The sequence below is a fragment of the Cydia fagiglandana genome, chromosome 8 (genome assembly GCF_963556715.1).
Source record: "Cydia fagiglandana chromosome 8, ilCydFagi1.1, whole genome shotgun sequence".
Taxonomy (NCBI): Eukaryota; Metazoa; Arthropoda; class Insecta; order Lepidoptera; family Tortricidae; genus Cydia; species Cydia fagiglandana.
This window is the reverse complement of record NC_085939.1, coordinates 10,938,552-10,955,513: the sequence shown is the minus strand read 5'-3', so window position 1 is coordinate 10,955,513 and position 16,962 is coordinate 10,938,552. Positions and strand designations below refer to the sequence as shown.

Here is a 16,962-nt window from a genome sequence, read left to right as displayed (position 1 = left end):
CACGCTCGCGCGCCGCTGCTCCGCCGTGCTGTGCTGCCGCGCCACGCCGCTGCAGAAGGCCTACATCGTGAAGGTACCGTCCTGCAGGTGGCCGGGCCACGCTGACGTACATCCTGGACCGGCGCTCGGGGCTGGTGGCGCCCTTCCTCACGCTCGCGCGCCGCTGCTCCGCCGTGCTGTGCTGCCGCGCCACGCCGCTGCAGAAGGCCTACATCGTGAAGGTACCGTCCTGCAGGTGGCCGGGCCACGCTGACGTACATCCTGGACCGGCGCTCGGGGCTGGTGGCGCCCTTCCTCACGCTCGCGCGCCGCTGCTCCGCCGTGCTGTGCTGCCGCGCCACGCCGCTGCAGAAGGCCTACATCGTGAAGGTACCGTCCTGCAGGTGGCCGGGCCACGCTGACGTACATCCTGGACCGGCGCTCGGGGCTGGTGGCGCCCTTCCTCACGCTCGCGCGCCGCTGCTCCGCCGTGCTGTGCTGCCGCGCCACGCCGCTGCAGAAGGCCTACATCGTGAAGGTACCGTCCTGCAGGTGGCCGGGCCACGCTGACGTACATCCTGGACCGGCGCTCGGGGCTGGTGGCGCCCTTCCTCACGCTCGCGCGCCGCTGCTCCGCCGTGCTGTGCTGCCGCGCCACGCCGCTGCAGAAGGCCTACATCGTGAAGGTACCGTCCTGCAGGTGGCCGGGCCACGCTGACGTACATCCTGGACCGGCGCTCGGGGCTGGTGGCGCCCTTCCTCACGCTCGCGCGGCGCTGCTCCGCCGTGCTGTGCTGCCGCGCCACGCCGCTGCAGAAGGCCTACATCGTGAAGGTACCGTCCTGCAGGTGGCCGGGCCACGCTGACGTACATCCTGGACCGGCGCTCGGGGCTGGTGGCGCCCTTCCTCACGCTCGCGCGCCGCTGCTCCGCCGTGCTGTGCTGCCGCGCCACGCCGCTGCAGAAGGCCTACATCGTGAAGGTACCGTCCTGCAGGTGGCCGGGCCACGCTGACGTACATCCTGGACCGGCGCTCGGGGCTGGTGGCGCCCTTCCTCACGCTCGCGCGCCGCTGCTCCGCCGTGCTGTGCTGCCGCGCCACGCCGCTGCAGAAGGCCTACATCGTGAAGGTACCGTCCTGCAGGTGGCCGGGCCACGCTGACGTACATCCTGGACCGGCGCTCGGGGCTGGTGGCGCCCTTCCTCACGCTCGCGCGCCGCTGCTCCGCCGTGCTGTGCTGCCGCGCCACGCCGCTGCAGAAGGCCTACATCGTGAAGGTACCGTCCTGCAGGTGGCCGGGCCACGCTGACGTACATCCTGGACCGGCGCTCGGGGCTGGTGGCGCCCTTCCTCACGCTCGCGCGCCGCTGCTCCGCCGTGCTGTGCTGCCGCGCCACGCCGCTGCAGAAGGCCTACATCGTGAAGGTACCGTCCTGCAGGTGGCCGGGCCACGCTGACGTACATCCTGGACCGGCGCTCGGGGCTGGTGGCGCCCTTCCTCACGCTCGCGCGCCGCTGCTCCGCCGTGCTGTGCTGCCGCGCCACGCCGCTGCAGAAGGCCTACATCGTGAAGGTACCGTCCTGCAGGTGGCCGGGCCACGCTGACGTACATCCTGGACCGGCGCTCGGGGCTGGTGGCGCCCTTCCTCACGCTCGCGCGCCGCTGCTCCGCCGTGCTGTGCTGCCGCGCCACGCCGCTGCAGAAGGCCTACATCGTGAAGGTACCGTCCTGCAGGTGGCCGGGCCACGCTGACGTACATCCTGGACCGGCGCTCGGGGCTGGTGGCGCCCTTCCTCACGCTCGCGCGCCGCTGCTCCGCCGTGCTGTGCTGCCGCGCCACGCCGCTGCAGAAGGCCTACATCGTGAAGGTACCGTCCTGCAGGTGGCCGGGCCACGCTGACGTACATCCTGGACCGGCGCTCGGGGCTGGTGGCGCCCTTCCTCACGCTCGCGCGCCGCTGCTCCGCCGTGCTGTGCTGCCGCGCCACGCCGCTGCAGAAGGCCTACATCGTGAAGGTACCGTCCTGCAGGTGGCCGGGCCACGCTGACGTACATCCTGGACCGGCGCTCGGGGCTGGTGGCGCCCTTCCTCACGCTCGCGCGCCGCTGCTCCGCCGTGCTGTGCTGCCGCGCCACGCCGCTGCAGAAGGCCTACATCGTGAAGGTACCGTCCTGCAGGTGGCCGGGCCACGCTGACGTACATCCTGGACCGGCGCTCGGGGCTGGTGGCGCCCTTCCTCACGCTCGCGCGCCGCTGCTCCGCCGTGCTGTGCTGCCGCGCCACGCCGCTGCAGAAGGCCTACATCGTGAAGGTACCGTCCTGCAGGTGGCCGGGCCACGCTGACGTACATCCTGGACCGGCGCTCGGGGCTGGTGGCGCCCTTCCTCACGCTCGCGCGCCGCTGCTCCGCCGTGCTGTGCTGCCGCGCCACGCCGCTGCAGAAGGCCTACATCGTGAAGGTACCGCCCTGCTGACGTACATCCATCGCGGCTGGTGGCGCTTTACGTTTAATTATTAAAGAATTGTGAAATGTTTGAGCTTGACGATCTTATACGGCTGTCAGTACCTAAAGTTAATTTGTACTAAGTAATCGAATTTACGTAGCTACTTTAAACGTATATGTAAACGTATACCTTTGTCTTTGCGGTGTAGTAATCTGCTGTTTGAGCTTCGAGACATATTATAATAAACAAGAACATGTCTAGTACTCACACAAAACAGAGAAGTTCAAAATAAAAAAAGGCTTATCAATCTGCTGTTACATCGCAGGCGGTGAAGGAGGAGCTGGGTGTCACGACGCTCGCGATCGGGGATGGAGCCAACGATGTATCCATGATACAGACCGCGGACGTCGGTGTTGGTATGTTTAAAGCTTTTTAAACGATTTTAGAATAAGAATAATTTCATTTATTCATGGCAATTTAAAACTACATTTAGAATAGAATAGAATACCATTTATTTCAGTATAAGTACACAGTTATACAATACATACACAGAAAGAAAGGAACATTTCATACAAACGTATTACAAAAAGTATATTTTAAGCATGAAGTATATACTTAACCACTAAATGGTCCCGCCTCAGCATGATGCTAACCCGAAAGTCAGCGCCGGTCTTCCGGCGAGACCAATTGTAGACCACGAACGCAACCGTACGACACGTCCTCATAAAGAATGTGAACGCGTCCACTTTGCGCTTTGCGGTGGCGATCATCGCCATCTAGCCTGCGCCTGCGCGTAAAATTTGATGATGACTTATCATCATCATCATCATCTCAGCCATAAGACGTCCACTGCTGAACATAGGCCTCCCCCTATTTTGGGGGGTCAATGCCATAATCGCCACGCTTGGCAGGCGGGTTGGCGATCGCAGTCGAGTACACCGAATTTGAGGGACGCTGCTGCCCGTCCACCGGTGGTCTTGGACGTGGTTTAAGGACATACCCGGGTCCATACTGACCGGGAACCGGGATTCGGGTCCGGGGATGACTTATAAGGCCTTATTTTTATCACCACTCGTTGCGAATTTCCTATTTTTCGCACTTGCAATAAAACTAACCGCCCCTATTTCCCACCCAGGTCTGTCCGGGCAAGAGGGCAGGCAAGCGGTGATGGCGTCCGACTTCGCGCTGTCGCGGTTCAAGTTCGTGGAGCGACTGCTGCTGGTTCACGGCCACTGGTGCTACGACCGCCTCGCCAGGATGATACTCTACTTCTTCCTCAAGAACGCTGTGAGTAAAGCTCGGTTTTCCTAGGATAGCGGTGCCGTCGTATAGCGGCCGTCTTCATATTAAATAATACGACTTAAAATAGACTTTAAGGGCTGATTTAGACGGCGCGCGAACTCGTATGCAATTTTAGTTACATTGAGGACTAATTAGTTACATCCAATTCAGCCGACCAATTAAATACCGCAATGTAATGAAACTCGCATGCGAGTTCTCGCACCGTCTAAATGAGCCTTGTTAGATATACAGTGAAACCTGGTTAATTTGCACCTGCATAAATGGAAAACCTCAATAATTGCAACCAAAAGTCCGGTCCCGGTCCCTTGAGACCAAAAGGCCTCTATAATTGAAATTTTGGAACCTCTATAATTGCAATTTAGATTTTAGTGTTTTTCGTAATTTTGCCTCTGTAATTGACCACATCGCAACTAAGACCTCTATAATTGACACTGTGTTAAAAAATCCGTAATAATTGCTCTTTTTTATACCTCTATTATTGAACCGAGTCTTACTTATTACCTCTGTAATTGAAATAATGTAGTTGTAGACAGCAGAAACAATATTTTAATAGCAACGATCATTTTATTTATATCTTCATCCAGAATTCAATTTATTTATTGGGTATTTATCACAGCCTATAGTAGGTGAAATAGTTTTGTTAAAATCAAAAACAAAGTATGCTTTTTACATTCTAATAAAACTTTCTTCTACAATTCAATTGAATTTTTAAACCCAAATGAAAATAAAAAATAAAGAAAATAAAGTAGTAATTAATGTAGTGTAAAAGTGCAAGTATTGACAGAAGCTATATATAGCTTTTTTATAGACTAGAAACCCAGAACGTAAGCGTGTAAATCTACTTTCAATGGTTATTTGCACCTCTATAAAAGAAATTTGTCAGAACGCAACCTCTATTAATGAAAACCTCTATAATTGACACAACGATTTTTTTGAACCTCGTTAATTGACACGACCTGCTTAAATGAAAAACCTGGTTAATTGACAAAAAATGGCCGGTCCCTTGAGATTGCAATTATCCAGGTTCTACTGTATACATAAGATGATGGAATGGTTTACATAATAATGTATAGTCCGACCGCTTACATGAGTCCTCGCCTGCGCGGTACGGGGGCGGGGAAGGTGCGGGCGCCGTACGCCTGCCGCCCGCACCGTCCCCGCCACCCTCAGTCGTCCCACCCGTCGCCCCCGTACCGGGCAGCGCAGGCGAGAACTCATTTAAGCGGTCGGCCTATAGCTTCGTTGTGTTCCAGACGTTCGTGTTCCTGGTGTTCTGGTACCAGCTGTACTGCGGGTTCTCGTCGGCGGTGATGGTAGATCAGCTGCACATGATGACCTACAACCTCATCTTCACCGCCTTCCCGCCGCTCGTCATCGGTCAGTTCACACTCACACATGTTGGATACTCTTTATTTATACTCTTTGGTGTTTAGGTACAGTCAGCTGCAGAAGTTGCTAAGCGGGCGAGGAGTTCAAAATTACCTTGACACGCTCTTGTTCTCTTAACAATAAAGTCGCGTCAAGGTAATTTTGAACACCTGGCCCGCTTAGCAACTTCTGCTTTCTTTTCTTAGTAGATAATTCCCTCACTGAAGAAGAGATTTTTTTAGTATATGTATTTTTTTTTGTTTTTCATAAATCATCTGGGGTTTGAACTACCTGAACTGAAAGGGCCTACTGCGAAACCCGTTCGACGTGTTGCCTCCCTGTCCGTGCGAATTTACAAGTGCGACAGAGAGGCAACACGTCGAACGTGGTCCGCGGCAGGCCCTCTGGTCTCCGTATTTCGACTTCTCTTATGTTATAGCAAGGAAGGTTCCCAGGCGCTAGTTTTCAACAAGTACAAGTGCATACTTGCCTGGTCGTTTTTTAATAAAAAAAATTTGTAAACGTTCACAATCATTCATAACGAATAATTTCCTTTTAACCCTATACCGCATATGCAGCCATATATGGCAGTTATAATATTCAACTTTATTGATAGATATTAAAGTTCAAATTTCGATGAAATTTGCTAATATGGGGGTTTGTGGGGGCGATAAATCGATCTAGGCAGGTCTTATCTCTGGGTAAACGCGCATTTTTGAGTTATTATATGTTTTCCGAGCAAAGCTCGGTCTCCCAGATATTAAATATTTAAATAGCGTACATTGATAAGAGTATTAACGGTACGCAGGTGCGTACGACCGCGTGGCGCCGGCCGCGCTGCTATCCGAGCGGCCCGGGCTATACAGCGCGTCGCGGCGTGGGCTGGCCTACCAGGCGCACTCCTACTGGCTCGTGCTTGCCGAGTCGCTCTACATCAGCGTGGTTATCTTCTTTACCGCCGTCGGCGCCTACTGGGACTCCACCGTCGACCTCTGGGCCTTCGGCATCTGCAACATGACCGGCTGTCTGGTCATCATGCTTGCGTACGTCGCCATCGAGACTAGGAGCTGGGTGAGTCCGCGTTTAATGTTACTTTTAGGATTTCTCACGCGAAGGTCGAGAGAATTCGGCTAAAATGTTAACAATAATGTAATCTTTGACTTCACGATTGGTCTCGGCGGGACGTGCTGGACAGTTGACCGCCACTAGCACATCTGACGGTCTAGCATGACTTGCGTTCTCTCGCGCGACTCCATACATCAAGCGCGACTTCAAGTATGAATTCGAGAACGCAACTTATGCTAGAACACCTGAAAGTATAAAGTGGGAAAGGTTTGACGGAATGCATTATTTGGCATTACGTTTGTCACTCAATTGTAAAATAAATACAATCAATAAATTACGTACATGTTTAAGGCCCGTTTGAAGACGAGGTGCTGTGCAATTTTTGTTAGATGTTATTTATACACATTATTGAATGTTCAGCGTTGACTAAATTAACACATATTTACATGCAGCTTTTTTACCGTAAACTTGTAAGTGGGTAACAGAGTGTGAACTTGGTGTGTTCATTACGAGTAAGATGTGTTGTCCGACAGCTACCGTTCTAGTGTCAGAATTTTGGATTTTTTAAGGTTTTATCTACGCACATATCATTAACGCTCTAAAATGCTTTCAGAAACCATAGGAAATGACCAGCATTATGACAACCAATTTTACTATGAGTACTTTCTTATCTGTGGTAGTAGGTAAAATCTGTATTTTAAAGTTATAACTTTATAGATTTTTGTAAGGTTATGAGTTTAAATTTGGAACAGCTGTCAAAACTCAAGTGGGTGTCTATTCTAGTATCCATAGATATTATAACAATTATCGATACGAAACGTCAATTCAGTATATTTTTTTAATATAAACCGTACGACATTTTATCTCGAGTGACATGAGAATAGGGACTTCATTCGGTTGTCTATGAATTAAAAAAAAACTACAGATGCGTGACATGTGTGAAAAAAGTTTTCATTTACCGCCATTTGACGTACAGTTTATCTTTTAATAAGTTTTAGGTATAAAATTAAATTGTTTTGTTGTTTCTAAATAAGTTTTAAGCAAAAGTTTCATATAAAATGAGTGATAAAAAGATATTTAAGGAGACGGCACCTCTCAAATCTGCGAGTTCCGCCAGAGAGCAACGATGGATGTCGACTGCAATTATGACGTTAGTGAATATATAAAAGAAGGTAATTATATGTGTGTAGATAAAGTAGTGTATGTAACTGTACATAATTAGGCATTAAAACACTCGTGTGATCCTTTTAAGAAACTCACTTCGTTCGTTTCTTAAACCCACACTCGTGTTTTAATGCCTTTCATTATGTAGCAGTCACATAAACTACTATTGGAATACTTTCACGTTGTTTACTATACTTGGTTTTTTTTAGCATTAGAAATTAGGTAAACAATCTTGATGTGTCTTTTAATTGAAAAACACATTTTAAAAATAAGTTACGACAAATACGTAACAATTATGAATCTAATACGATCATTTATATTCTCCTGCTTTCATAAGTAATAGTTATTGATTTTTAAAAAGCGTTTTTCAATTAAAAGACATGCCAAGATCGCTTACCTTCTTTGAAGTTCTTTCTAATGCTAAAACAAACGAACTATAATCTTTCATTGAGCATATTTAATAAGTTTATAATAACCAAATTTCTGAAACTGGAGACGGTCACACGTATGAGCACAGTTTTTGTGTGGTTCAACTTTCACTATGTGTCATTTGTGGCCGACACCAAGCCTATAGTTTTAATTAAGCACAAAACTTTTTCAGCGGTAACCTCTGATACATGTACCCCGCTTGTCTACGGTTTTTGTCCACTTTTGTCTTAAATGAGGCTAATAATTTTCGGTTCAGTATTAAAAATAAATAAGCATTAAGGTTCATCTAAGCAACCTGTAACTAAAAATAACTTCACAAAATTTCAGTCAGCTTTTCAACCCCTTGGATCCCATTGGTCTAAATTAATTGCCAGCCATTAAAGTGAAATGTCATTTTCGACGCGATATAGCGTCCATGCAGTCAAGGGTTAATCTGCATTTTAGGCATTATTTTATTGTAATTTTACGAATATTAGATTTGTTAATAGACCGCGAGCCAGGAACAGATTTCCATAACCAATCGGCTCCCGGACGTAAAGTGGTTAACGCCTATGTATGATGAACCCTCATGTACGTCAGCTGCCGCTCCGTTGGTGGGTTGAGGAAATGCAGCCACCACACGTATAAAAAATTATTCAAACTATCATGATCTGACACAATATCAATCTGGAGGCGATGACAGACGATATATGCTCCTGGCCCGCGGTCTACAAATGTGTATGTTTGTGTACGATAGACGGTGATCCACGCGATCGCGCTGCTGGGCTCACTGGGCGCGTTCTTCGTGGGCACGCTGATCTACAACTCCGTCCCCTTCTCCATCCTGGGGATGCCCATGGCCTACCACGTCATCCACCACGCCATCGCCGACCCCGTCTACTGGCTGGTGGTGGTCGTGGCCACCGTCGCTTCGCTCGCGCCGAGGTCAGTACTCATATCAGGCGTGGCTCACTCCGCGATTTCGTCGCTTTGCTACAGGTAGCTAAAAGTACATCCGTTCGACACCAATTTTGGGGTTTGCCATAAGCCGCGCGTGGCGCTGTCGCCTGTAGCGTTAGGTATCTAGGGCAGAAATGAGCAATAAGGCTTAGGCTACAAAATGCACAGTGGTTTTATTTGGGCTTATATAACGTGGGTCGTTGGCCTAACGTGGTGGCGGCACTTGGATCGGTGTGTAGCTGGGCGTTACTGTCCTGGCGTTCTTGGCGTGGCTCGTAGTGGCAACCCGGCGTTTAGCGCTGAGCACTGGCAGCGAGAGGAGCACAGACGCAGAGGTTGGACTAGCAATTAGCCCGTAGGGTAGACCCTGGAATTTTATTCCACTGTGTTAAGGCTACGCAGTAAAATCAGTTCCATGGAGCGTTCCGCCTTATTTATAATGCTCATGTCTTGACAGCATACGACATTCTGGTGGCTATATATCTAAGTTCAGTTTGTCTGTGGCGGTCGGTACATGGAATTCAGAACGGAGATAAATAAGGCTTAGGAACATAAGCGTAAGGTTGCAATTGGCAAGGTGCGATATTATGGAAGCTAGGACATTTATATCTAGTTATTATCTTACGCATGACCATTACGAATGAAGTTACTTAGGCTAAGAATATAATTTACATCCATGGTACATTAGCATTCAAAATCAGAGTCCGCCATTTGGCGTAGCGTAAAGCATTAGGCTGTATAATATAGTAGCAAGCTACGGAACAGAGAAAAACTTAAAACTAGAAGAGGTATTTATGTGTTCAAACTTACCCAAAGCGGGGGAAAAACAGATACACTCGATTATATTCGGAAACTTAGTGGCACGGCAGTGGAAGAGCACTTGTTCCCTATTAAATTATTTAATATTCGACATCGCGAGACAAGGCCGCGGCCGCAAGAGCGACATGCGTACAGCGCTGCAGTCAGATCTTCAATGCCCGGCTGTGGCGGACCGTTATAACATGGCGCCGGCTATCGCGTAAACAAGTTAGTAGCCGGGATTGGGAAAGTCGATAATATCGACCACATCGACATCGATACTTATCGGTTGTTAAGATTTATTTATTTATTTAGCTAAGAAAATAAATTAACGCTACAGTTACCCCGCTCCCTTGGGAAGGATTTTTGCTCACCTGACTAACTTAAAAAAAAAATCCGATTTACTAACTACAATTTTTATATATCTACTTAAATTCTACTGGCTAAACTAAGATGAATTGGCATTATCTTGAGCGCCTTACTAGTTTAAGGTCCTTAATATGCCAAGTACCCAAATCTTTGCCGGACATATCTTGCAAGTCATAGACTAGAGGGGACCTCTTATGTACTATTCTGCATTCTAAGAATTTAGGTGCTAACTTCTTACTGAAATACTGATCTTTGTCACTTTGGTAGTAGGTTTTTCTCCAAACTATGTCATTGACGTTGAATTCAGTTGGTAGTCGCCTGAGGTTGTAGCGGGAGGTATTTTTAGCATGAGCTTGCCAAAGACGAGTTTGGACCTCATCAAATATATTTGCCATTTGACCAATATTTTCAGCATAGATACTGCGTGGTAGAAAAATAATCTCGTTAGGCAGATCGTTATCTACGTAGTGCGAGCCGCATGTTACCAATTCTCGTGCGTAGACAAGGAAAGACGGCGTGTAATTTGTTACTTCGCTTCTTGAATTATTAATAGCAAAAGTTATTTTTGGTAGATTAACGTCCCAAGTCCTATGGTCGTTTTCTATAAAAGTCGAAATACACGTTATAAGGGTTCGATTATGACGCTCGACAGTATTTACTTGAGGAGTGTAACGAGGGGTAAAGAAAACGTTGGGTACTTTGTACTTCTTAAAAAATGAGTCTAAATTTTTACTTATAAACTGACTCCCGTTATCTAAAAAAATCGTCTGGGGAACTCCATGAACAAGAAATACTGAGTCCTCTAAATGTTTGATTACCGCCTCCGCATTCGCTCGTCGTAGTGGGAACGCGAAGCAATACTTCGTAAAACAGCACACTACTACGAGTAGAAATGTGTTCTGTTTCCTACTTGAAGGAAGAGGACCAATAAAATCAATTGATAACATTTGGAAGGGTCGTGAGCACTGTTTAGGTCTGCCCATGACCCCTAACGTAGTATGGTTCGGTAGCTTATGTACCGACCGCCACAGACAAACTGAACTTAGATATATAGCCACCAGAATGTCGTATGCTGTCAAGACATGAGCATTATAAATAAGGCGGAACGCTCCATGGAACTGATTTTACTGCGTAGCCTTAACACAGTGGAATAAAATTCCAGGGTCTACCCTACGGGCTAATTGCTAGTCCAACCTCTGCGTCTGTGCTCCTCTCGCTGCCAGTGCTCAGCGCTAAACGCCGGGTTGCCACTACGAGCCACGCCAAGAACGCCAGGACAGTAACGCCCAGCTACACACCGATCCAAGTGCCGCCACCACGTTAGGCCAACGACCCACGTTATATAAGCCCAAATAAAACCACTGTGCATTTTGTAGCCTAAGCCTTATTGCTCATTTCTGCCCTAGATACCTAACGCTACAAGTGGCGCCTTCAACCTGGTATCAAGGTGGTTTTTGTGGTATTTTGGATCGTTGAGTAGTTTGTTTTGTGTGCGTGTTGTTTTGTGAAGTCTTGTTTTTAATTTATTTGTGCTTAACAACTTGGGTCTAGAGAGTGGACACGGTACTTATCGATATCGATAAAACCTAGAATTTGTAACGACACTCTAGACACAAGTTGTCCTTTTTATTTTGCCTTTTCGTAGTTAGCTTTTCTTCTAAATTATCTTCCATCTTCATTTCTCTTACTTTTCTTATCTTTCGGGTCCTTACAACTTACTTGCTATTTCTTTTCTATCATACCTTTTAACAATAAAAACAAGTCACTACTTTCACTTTCACTATTCTTTGTAACAGAGCGGAGTAGTTTAGAATAACCTTGTTTTTAAGTGTACAAATTTACCCAAACATTGTATGAAATACTCTTACAATCATGGCATTGGATATAAAGTTCATGTCACTGCAAAAGACAGAGCTCGCGTATGAAGTAGAGATTAGAGGGGAAACCGCAGCTGATAATGTGTTAGATTTACGCAAGCAAATTACGAAACTTGTGCGGCTTTATCCTTCTGAGGACATTTTGGTGTCGCCATTTGATCCAACGGTAGACACAGCGGCAGTAGAGGAAAGCTTGTCTAAGATTGCTAAAAATATCAAATCTCTAAACGATAATTTTGATAAGAATCTTTTAGCTCGAACAAAAAATACCATGAATCACATTTTCCACCGCTTAAACCGGATTGATTGCTCACTACAGCCGGACGCATTATCCGCGTGCAATGAATGCCTTAAGCTGTACCAAACGTATAAATCAGCTTTAAACAAGTTTGATACAGTTGCTTCGGGTTCGGGTTCTGACGATGTTCCGGGTCATATTACTAGTAGTACTAGTAGCCGGGATTGGGAAAGTCGATAATATCGACCACATCGACATCGATACTTATCGGTTGTTAAGATTTATTTATTTATTTAGCTAAGAAAATAAATTAACGCTACACGCCACCTAGCGGCCATATCTGTGCTGATCGTGACAGGCGCGTTTTGTTAGAGAGTGAGTCTTCTGTACCTAGTACTATTATTTATTATGTGCTCATATTCAATTCAATTTGTTTAGTACGGTATAAACGTATATGTCTCCCCCTCTGTGGTCGGCCTCATGACTGAGGATCGTGGTCATCAAATACATACAAAATTACAAACTAAAAAAAAGACAGCGTTTGTGTGTTAGGGTTCATAGTTTTAGATACACCCTAACACACCCCGCAATTAATTAAAGGATATTTCGTGTTCCTTTAATTTACATTACATAATATCAAGAATAATAAATTGATTTAAAAACATAGAATCTTAATAGAATAAAATAAAAAGTATCCATAAAACTCGTCAACACTATATAAAAAGCTTTATCAATCAGATATTTTTTCAATTGTAAAGTGGGCTAAATCAAAAACCATTTCGGTAAATATGTTATAGGTAAAATGACCCCTTTTCATAATGGTCCATCAAGTAAGCATATTAGTAGAACGTGGTATAACAGTTTTTCTAACGAACTTTGCTAATATTGTCCCTTACCTGGTGGGACAGAGTAGCAACAAGTAGGGAATGCAAATCGGTTATTTTTTGTGTATGGAAATAACCGCGGTTTCGGTTAAAAACCGATTATTTCCATACAAAAAATAACCGAAAATAACCGATTTGCATTCCCTAGCAACAAGAAATAGTTGATCAATCCTTTATCGACAACTCCCCCTATATATCTATACTTCGTTTTTTTTTGCATTAGAAATTAGGTAAACAATCTTGAGGTGTCTTTTAATTGAAAAACACATTTTAAAAATAAGTTACGGCAAATATGTAACTATTATGAATTTAATACGATCATTTATATTCTTCTGCTTTCATAAGTAATAGTTATTGATTTTTAAAAAGTGTTTTTCAATTAAAAGACATGCCAAGATCGCTTACCTTCTTTCAAGTTCTTTCTAATGCTAAAAAAAACGAACTATATGTATGTATGTCTTTTTTTTCAAACATTTTTAAATTGCACTTTAAAGTTGTGAGATGCCTGTTCCTATCTCTCGCGAGTATTGCTATAAATGATTACGGTGGTAAATGAGCCCACTGTGCGAGCGGGTTAGTAATATAATTATTAATAATGCGTATGCGATAGATATAGATCCGGGCGTCATTTCTTTAACGTAAGAAAAAAAGTAATCGTTGTCAAGTCGGTGAAATAAACGGGCGAGGTGTTGTGGTATGTGCAGACTGGCGTACCACGCGGTGCGCAACTCGTGGCGGCCCAACGTGCTGGGGCGCGCGGTGCTGGCGCGGCGCCGCGGCCGCGCGCGCCTGCCCTACGCCGCGCACTACCACTGCGACACCGCCAGCGCCGAGGCGCACGTCTACAGGTAACAACACTCTTTACAGACAACTAGTCAATTAGTTGGGAGGAGGATAAACATTCCTTGGAACGACACGGCATGTCCCACGGTGGCCACGGTACATCACCATCGACGAGGCGTCAAAAACAACACTTAGGTACATCTCGGTCACGAACGTGCACGCCCAGAACGTGCGATCCGTAACCATACGGTGAGACCTCGTGGGCATAGGAGCTGCTGGCATGCTTCTTTCTCGCGTTATCTCAGCATTTTCTTCACCGCTCATGAGAACCTGGGGTCCGCTTGATAAGTAATCCCAAAAATTGGCACTAGTTTTTACGAAAGCGACTGCCATCTGACCTTCCAACCCAGAGGGTAAACTAGGCCTTATCGGGATTGATCCGGTTTCCTCACGATGTTTTCCTTCACCGAAAAACAAGTAGTAAATATCAAATGACATTTCGTACATAAATTTCGAAAAACTCATTCGTATGAGCCGGGGTTTGAACCCGCGACCTTCTGATTTAAAGTAGCACGCTCTTACCGCTAGGCCACCAGCGCTCTTTTTTATTGTTGTTGTATATCTTGTACATTGTTCCCCGCAGGTCGACGGACGAGGAGGGTCTGCAGAAGACCGCCGCGGACGTGGCGGCCATCACGTGACCGCGCGCGCGACCTCCGAACCTAGGCTGTGATCTGTCTTAACGTTTAAGTAGATGTAGATCGTCCGCGCCCAAACGGCACGGCTTAAGAAACGTTGCATCCTCTGACTGACACTCTTGCTCATTCCCGTCGAGAAACAGAATCTCCTATCTTGTATACTAACTGAATGTGGTTCATTTGGAATTCGTTTTGAGGTAATAAAATAATAATCGGATTCCTATAGTCTGTATCTTTAGGTATGTAAATAAAAGTAAACAAATGATTTGTACGTTTTTCGGTAGATATAACATTTATTGGTTAACCAACTTAATATAAAACCGCCTGGATCAGTGGCTGAACGATCTGACTTTAACCTACATTATTTGATCATGTAATGTTTTCATCAACCCTCAACTGGCTTTAGGAGCCATTTGAGGGTAGATTTTGTTTACTTTTATTCAAATGCCTAAAGATACAGAGTATAATTAGATCTATTCCCGATAAAAAATAATACCTAATTGTAGTAAGTGTTCTGGAAATAAGCTTTATAAGTTTTGAACCTTGCATACGAAATAAGTGCAGTCGATGAAACGTTTTGTATAATTAGATGCCTAGTTGGGCCAGCGTGTTCGATTTTATAGACTAATATAGTGCTTTCGTATGATGTCGGGACCAATGTGTCACATTATAACAAATGATTCTTGCTACACCGTGTCATATACGACAAAAAGTCGAGTGGCATAAAAATTACACATACTTTTTATGTGTATATTATGCCGCGTCTAAGTATTGACATAACTGCGAGTTATGTCAACAATTATCACTTATCGGGTTATACCTACTGCCCAAAGTTGTGTGCCGTCAGTGTACCATATGTCGAACATAAAGGCTTCTCTACACGATGGGCCAGCGCCGGCCACTCCAAGTGACGCAGCCATGCGGTAGAATGAGATAGCAATATCACTTGCTCCCTCTAACGCATAAATGCGTCCCTTGGAGTGTACCCATACCCATCATGTAGAGGAGCCATAAAGCATGCTGAGCGAGCCTCACAGTTCCAAACAGTTTTGATACTTCTACCATACTTCAAGTTGTCTGCTCTATGACCTAGAGTCTAGGTAATAATAAACGAGAACTGAAATAATTGTGACAATAGTCAAACTGACCAATTTTCATAGCTTTGAGTCTTCATAGTTATTGGGATGTATGAGCGGAGCCGTTGAAGCGGCTAGTAGGACCTTCGGTCTGTGGACTTTGTACTTGTAGCTGGAATAGTGAATCTCTCTCGACGTTGGCAGTAGACGTATTGTAGCCACACTTAACCATGTGGACATGTTTCTTACGTATTGTATAACGCTGATGTACTTATGTCTCATTAACGTCAGTAGTAGTAGTAACCACAAAGTAGGTTTTGTTTTGGGCTCATTTGTTTCTATCATATTGCACGAAAGGGGCCGTGTCCGTTGGAAGGGCGTCCTCTTAGTGACCGCGATTGAAAACTAATAATGAATTACTAGCGACCCGCCCCGGCTTCGCAAGCATATAATTATAGTGCTTTTCTCCAAACATGCGAGGAAATGAGGTAAAATAATCAATAGTTAAGCATCAAGCATCACTCAAATCGAATCTTCATATCAAAAACGTCAAAAGCAATTTCCCTCTTTAATTATTTTTTAAAGTTAAATGCCCAACCGGGACCATTTTTTCTATTTTTAAACCAACTATGAGTCACCGAAGTTGGCTTCCCTATAACTTTTTCATTGTGATTGACATCTGTATATATCTACAATTAATAGATTGTAATGTGGTACGTCCCACAATAAAAACTGGTCAAGTGCGAGTCGGACTCGCGTTTCAAGGGTTCCGTACATCACACAATTTTCAAAATATTTTTGTACGTGAAACGTGACGTGAGTGAAACGTCTTGAAAAACCCGAATGGGTCAATCAAAAACCTGATGTAACATGAAGTTTTCTGGCGTGGTGGCATATCTCTACATCTCTGAAGATTAAATGCCGAACAATAGTACCTACAAGTGTCCAAATGCGTAGAGCTGAAAACTCGAGCGTCCGACGGGTCGCGCTTCCTACAACTTCCGAAAGTGTTTTAAAAGCGAAGGCCGAAGAGAGATAATACCTACAGGGCGACCAAAAAATAAGTGTATTCCCGTAGCCAAGGAGGTTTTGGGATTATACTGAGCAACTTTTAGTATGGGACCAACCCCGAAATCGCGAAAATAGAAGTATCCTCCCATAGAAAACGGACCAGCCAAAATGTATGAAACAGCCAAATTTTTCTTCGCGATTTCAAGGTTGCACCTTGGCAACGGGAATACACTTAGTTTATTTTTTAGCCACCCTGTATACCTACTGCTTTTTAAAACACGTAACAATAGTAACCCAATCAATCAGTACAGTCAGCAGCAGAAGTTGCTAAGCGGGAGAGTGGTTTAAAATGATCTGGACACGACTTTATAGTTAAGACAATAAGAGCATGTCAGGGTAATTTTGAACACCTCGGCCGCTTAGCAACTTCTGCTGTTGACTGTACTACAAGTACCATTGCGACTATGTGCCAGATACAGCCTAGTCGCATTTTTTGTCTTCAGTCCGACTGTCGCTTGAAGCTAAAGGCACGCCT

At 45.7% G+C, this 16,962-nt stretch overlaps 1 protein-coding gene across 1 annotated transcript in view; it reads left to right on the top strand.

The window, feature by feature from the left end:
- LOC134666653 (phospholipid-transporting ATPase VB) overlaps nt 1-16,962 on the top strand; it is a 77,761-nt gene that overhangs the window by 56,766 nt on the left and 4,033 nt on the right. Inside the window, exons 10-16 of the mRNA XM_063523879.1 lie at nt 2,752-2,842; nt 3,562-3,713; nt 4,982-5,105; nt 5,905-6,167; nt 8,491-8,678; nt 13,564-13,707; nt 14,286-16,151. Coding sequence (XP_063379949.1) covers nt 2,752-2,842; nt 3,562-3,713; nt 4,982-5,105; nt 5,905-6,167; nt 8,491-8,678; nt 13,564-13,707; nt 14,286-14,343 — 1,020 coding nt within the window. The 3' untranslated portion in view covers nt 14,344-16,151. The remainder of the gene's footprint in view (nt 1-2,751; nt 2,843-3,561; nt 3,714-4,981; nt 5,106-5,904; nt 6,168-8,490; nt 8,679-13,563; nt 13,708-14,285; nt 16,152-16,962) is intronic.